This window comes from Lucilia sericata, unplaced genomic scaffold, assembly GCF_015586225.1.
Source record: "Lucilia sericata isolate MDLA Ls3-8-SP2 unplaced genomic scaffold, ASM1558622v1 Contig000379F_arrow, whole genome shotgun sequence".
Taxonomy (NCBI): domain Eukaryota; kingdom Metazoa; phylum Arthropoda; class Insecta; order Diptera; family Calliphoridae; genus Lucilia; species Lucilia sericata.
Window position 1 is genome coordinate 347685 of NW_023994398.1, and position 6288 is coordinate 353972.

The window sequence follows — 6288 nt, forward strand, 5'->3', positions numbered from 1 at the left end:
GGCCGAACTTTTAATGAACACCTACGTATTCTAGACATCGTCTTCACACGACTCCAACAAGCGAATATGGAATAACTACTGACCCCGGGAAAGTTGAAGCAATACAAAAACTCCCAGAACCTACAAACATCAAAGAATTACGACGGGTACGATTTATACCAAATGTTTCAGTGGTTGTCGCCCCTATGAACCAACTATTAAAAAAACGAGTCAAATGGGTATGGGGAGACAGTCAGAGAGAGGCGTTTAGAAACTTGAAGTTGGTTTTGACACAAGCACCCATTCTCAGTTGTTCTAACTTTAACAGACCTTTCTTCCTCCAAACCGACGCAAGTCAAGAAGGCCTAGAGGCAGTTCTTTTTCAGCGACATTCAGAAGCTGAGACTTTATTGCTTACGCAAGCCGAACGTTGACAGAATTGGAGAAAAAGTACTCAACGACCGAACAAGAGTGCCTCGCCATATTATGGGGAATACGTAAGATGAGATCGTATCTTGAAGGCTACAAATTTACAGTTATAACTGACCACCATTCGTTAAAATGGCTCCATAACCTCCAGAATCCCTCAGGAAGACTTGCACGATGGGCTCTGGAGCTCCAACAATATGATTTTAATATCGAATATCGAAAAGGGAGCCTGAATGTTGTGGCCGACTGTCTATCTCGCGCCCCTCTACCTATACAGTCTAATGATTATCTTATGGCGATAGGGTAGCCAGATTTGAAACTCGGAAAAACAGTACATTTAGGAAAAAAAAAACAGTACAATTAATGAAAAAGCAGTACGCTTTCAAAAAACATAACAATTTATTCAATTCATAAAATTTTTTAGTATTAATTAAAAAAAAACAATTGAAATATGAGATCATAGAGTAAATTACATAAGTATATGCTATTTCAAAAATAATATTAACATATTTTTACATATAAGTACATACTATGTTTTTTAGATTATTAATTATTTATATATTTACATAAGTATGTATATGTTTATATAAAGTTACAATATTATATTATTTTCTTTTCTTTAGTATATTACTTTTTAAAGATATTTATCACTTTTTTTTATATGTTTTAAAATACCATTTTTTCCATCTTCCGTTTTTAAAAAATTGTAAAATTCATTGTTTGTTTTTATAATTAACTCACTTTCTAAGTTTTCAATCAATAGTCTATTCCTCTCCTTCCTCCAAAATAAAAACATCAGACTGAAAATCCTTCAGTGGCGGCATTTGAATGGGGTATTGAAAAAATAAAATTTTTTCAAAATTTGGAAAGTTTCCACTGTTTAAAAAGTCTTTCCATTTTTCGTCAACAGCTTTTTCTGTTTCTACGTTTTTAGCAAAAGTTTTCAAACTAATAAATTCATCAAATAGGATATCCATATCAATATTTTTAATTGAGAACAATTTTACAACTTCAGTAAAATCTTGAAATAAAATGTTTGAATTCATGTTGAAAATACTTAGTTTTTCAAATTTGTTATTGTTTAAATCAAATCGATCTTCAATATATTTAATTACATATGATAAGACTGCGTCAGCTCGTTTTTTAAATAAAGAAACCTCTTGTGTGTTACTACAGTTACTGCAAACAGTTTCGGCTATGTATCCATAAAATATCTTTTGACATTTCCGAATTTGACTCATAAAAGTTCAAAAGTTTTTTATTTACTCCCGTATGCTTAGAAAAGTATCGGAGAACAATTGGAAATGTTTTAATATTTCCTTTGTTTGACGCATCGGTTGATATAGAAAAAGGGTGATCATCATTCAAGTCCTTAAGTACGGTTTCAATAGAATACTTAGCCAAAATGTTAGTAGCGATCTTCGACAACTTTGTTTTACCACATGTAAAAGTAGAAGCTACATTTGAGTCTGGAAACATTTGTTTAAAAAGCTAATTACTGCAATCTGCGGATTGGTAGCTGTGGCTATGTGTGATGGTATGATAGACAAAAGCTGCCTCTGCCATTGAACTTGCCTCTGTTGCTCCTTGTGTTTCTTTATTCGAACTATTGTTGAAAAAACGACTTACAGGTTTTTGTTGATAGCTTCCTAAATTCCGCATATGTTTTGCTGTCTTCATATGGCGCTTGATACCTGTAATAACGCTATTTGCAATTGAAAAACATATACCACAAACGATGCATTTGGCCATGGATTCCTTGTTAGTTCTTGTTACCCAACTAAATTTATTTTTCCAACTATCACTAAATTTGTTTTTACGTCGAATGACAACTTGTTTCTTTCGTTTATGATACGTTGTGGACGCTACTTCTTCTACATCTGTGGTTGATCTATCCGACAAAGATTCATCGGAAATTATTTCTTCATTATCCATTTCTAAAAAGGAAATTTTTCAAATACACACTGCATACTTATACTATTAATTTTAATTTATCTTACTGGACTGCTTAAATAATATATGTAACTTGAAAATGTTTATATATTTTTAACTTGTTTTAAAATATCTTGAACTTTTTATAAATTTTTGTCAAAAATTATTCCGTTGGCTCTAAAAATATGAATACATCAAAACAATAACAATGTTGCAAATAAATGATGTGTTTTTGTACCACAGGGTGTTTCAAACATCTGCAGATTTTTGTACACAGAACAAAATTTGTTGTTTTAAAATATTAGAATAGTATTGTTGCATTAAAAAAGACATATATTTTTTATTGTTGCATTTAAAAAAAAAAACAGTACAAAAACAGTACAAATTGTGAAAAGCAGTACATTTGCGTACTGATTTGGGTGTTGTGAATAAAACAGTACAATTGAAAAAAATCAGTACGTGTACTGCTAAAATCAGTACGTCTGGCACCCCTATATGGCGATCACATCCTCTAGCTGGTATGAACGTGTGATGAATGAGGTGACAAAGAATAACAAATCGTACCCCGATTTCCAAAACGTACAAACCCTACTATTTAAGCATATCCCTCGTAAAACAGCCTTTGATTCAAGCCCACAGTGGATATTGTGTATCCCCTCTGACCAACGTATAACAGTCCTTAAGGAGAATCACTATAAACCGACCGCTGGTCACCTCGGTATTCTTAAGACGTTACGTTGTATACAAGAAAATTATTATTGGCCAGGCATGTACAAGGATGTATCCGATTACGTACGATCTTGCGAAACTTGTACTCGTTACAAACCAGAACAACGGTTAGCCGCTGGGATAATGCACACAATGCAATGTACGAAACCATGGGAAATCTTGCTGCAGATTTTAACGGCCCATTACCGCGTTCCGTTCATGGAAATACGACGCTCTTAGTAATATTTGATTTGTTTAGCAAATGGGTAGAATTGGTTCCAACTAGACAGGCTAAAGATGTCATAAAAGCATTAAAGGAACGGGTAGTTTACCAGTTTGGATGTCCTACAGCCTTCCTTTCTGATAATGGTGTGCAATTTACAAGTAAATGTGTGAAGAATTTTCTTACTGAACATGGAATCCAGCACTTTACAACTGCACCTTATGCTCCCCATGAATATCCTACTGAAAAAATGAATCGAACAGTAAAAACAATGATAGCCCAAAGTACCGGCAACGACCATCGTCAGTGGGATCAAAGTCTCTCGGAAATATCGTTTGCAATTAATACGGCAATGAGCGAAACCACACGACTTAGTCCGGCTGAGATGATTAATGGAACTAATCCCACTCATCCCAAACAAATGCATCTACAGTACGATTCACCTAATGAAGAATTGATAAAAAGAAATATGGCTGAATTATGGGAAGAAATTGTTAAAAAAAACGAGTGGCTTCAAATAAAAAGGCGAGATATTATAACCTTCGCAGGAGGCCGAGGAAACCAACAATTGGATCAAAAGTATGGAAAAGGGAAAGACAACTATCCTCTGCAGTTGACAAATTTAACCAGAAACTAGCTGAAAAATATTCTGGTCCTTACACAATTTCTCAAGTCTTAGCATCAAACATTTACGAAGCTGTTGATGAAAATAAGAAGAAGTTCAGAGTAAATGTACAAGATCTAAAACCTGTAAATCTCGAAGTCTAGTATAAGAGAGAAAACAAGAAAGTAATAAGAAAACAGAGACCAGCCAAAGACAGAGAGAAAATACTACAGAGAGCTAAAAGTACAAATAAAATTTAATAAAAGTCCCGTTATCCTAGTATATAAGGCAGGTTTTAATTAAGAATCATTCTTTTCAATTTCAACCATGGAGCGTAAACGTACCCAACCAGTACCTCAAAACCGGAATATAAAGCCAAAAAAATTTGGAAAAACCGAAACCGTTCCAACCTCCGCCGGAAGCCAGACCCAGAATTCTGCAGAATATACAAATTAAACCACCAATTTCAAGCAGTCCCCCACCATTAGTATACACCAGGAGGATTACATTTGTCGATGCTCCAGCTACAACACCAGCAGCTTTACCGACGCTACCACTATTATCGACGAATCGTGCAATAACGATGTCGAAAACACCAGATTCGTCAACACCAGCCTCGACAACAGCAGCTTCGACCACACCAGTTTCGACAACACCAGCTTCGACCACACCAGCTCATGCTACTACAGCACCTATAAATGTGCACATATCCGAGTCACCGAAAACACTCTACTCAGAAAACGAGCTGTTCACGGGAATAGTAGTACCCTTTCATAATAGGTACAGATGTCATCACCAGTACATTATTAAAAGAAGTACGCTACCGCCTGTGCAGATGACAATTATGAATCGTATAACAGCACGACTTCGTTGCAATGGTCTCTAACGCTTCATAAAGATGGCTAGCCGAGATGGGAAGAAGAAACCGATGAACTAACTTTATTTATATATATATATATATATATATATATATATATATATATATATATATGTATATATATATATATATATATATATATATATATATATATATATATATATATATATATATATAAATAAAATTGTGCAGGATTTATATATTTTTCTGTTTTGTTTTAATTATTTATTTTTGAATTAATCTTAATTTACATTAATATATATATATATATATATATATATATATATATATATATATATATATATATATATATATATATATATATACTAGCTATACCCAGTGTGCTTTGCTACCCTAAAAGCAATATGTATAAATAAAAAACCCACTTAACGATTTTGAAGATTCAAACTACAATAGTTTTCCAGATTTATAATATGTTACATATGAGAGATGTCAAGCAAATTATTGCAAGTTCGCCAGTTTTTATCTATCACCAATTTCTATTTTAATAATATAAGAGTTTCCAAGGTAAACGAAATTTTGTATTTAATTCATATATGTTGTGCCAAGCCACCCATTAAAAGTCCGCCCGTTATGCTCTAAATGTTCACATGAATGTCAAAGTTCTTCATGTAAACTTTAAAGATGTACGATATAAGAATTTTTCTATTTGATTCATTAAGTTAATATTAAAGTAATTTGTGCAAACTTTTAAGAATCAAGTTCTATTAGTTTCCCAGATAAACGAAATTTTGTATTTAATTCATATGGGAGGTACCAAGTTCCCCATTGAAAGTCCGCCCGTTATACTCTAAATGTTCAGATGAATGTCAAGATTCTTCAAGTAAAATTTAAAGATTTTTTACCTAATATGAATAGGTACAAAATCGGTTCAGGTCAAAAACCTTTTGAACAAATGGTTAAGGTTATTACAATTTAACAAATAGTTGTGCTTGCGTCGGTCACAGGTAATTTTTTGATGAGTTTTGCAACTACTTACCTAAGTTATAAAAAGTAAACTATTGACAGTTTACATTTTATAACATAGGTAATTAAAGGTAATGAATGAAAATATTACTGCCTAATGTTACATGCCCATTCATCGCCCAATAAATACCTAATGTATTTTTTAAATATGCGACAAATAAATAATATTTTTATTAGAAGTAAACAATAACATATTGCATATGTATATGTTTTTCAAGATAAATATTTGAATATTATGAATTTTAGTACCTACTATGTATATGAGTTGAAAATTTCAAACTCATCCATTTAAGGGTTTTATACCTTACATATTTCAAGATATAATAATTTTCAAACGCACTAAACGTAGATTTTTCAAAAATTTTTTAAAGTAAGAATAATCAATTTTTTGTAATTACTTCACGTGAGAGGCACCAAAATTGGGGACTCTAGCTGTTATAGTTTTCTAGATATACAGATTTTAATAATTAGATTTTAGTATTTACTTCATATGGGAGGTGCCACGCCCGCTTTTGCTGAACTCCCTATTTTTGTCCAAAATATTTGTAT

At 32.5% G+C, this 6288-nt stretch overlaps 1 protein-coding gene across 1 annotated transcript; it reads right to left on the minus strand.

The window, feature by feature from the left end:
• Positions 1–1078: 1078 nt before the first annotated feature.
• Positions 1079–2540, minus strand: LOC119604292. The gene is made up of 2 exons (XM_037956828.1): positions 2409–2540; positions 1079–2345 (listed from the first exon to the last, which is right to left on the minus strand). The coding sequence occupies exon 2, from the start codon at positions 2341–2343 to the stop codon at positions 1900–1902; it is 444 nt and encodes a 147-aa protein (XP_037812756.1). The 5' UTR covers positions 2344–2345; positions 2409–2540; the 3' UTR covers positions 1079–1899.
• Between the last annotated feature and the right edge of the window lie 3748 nt (positions 2541–6288).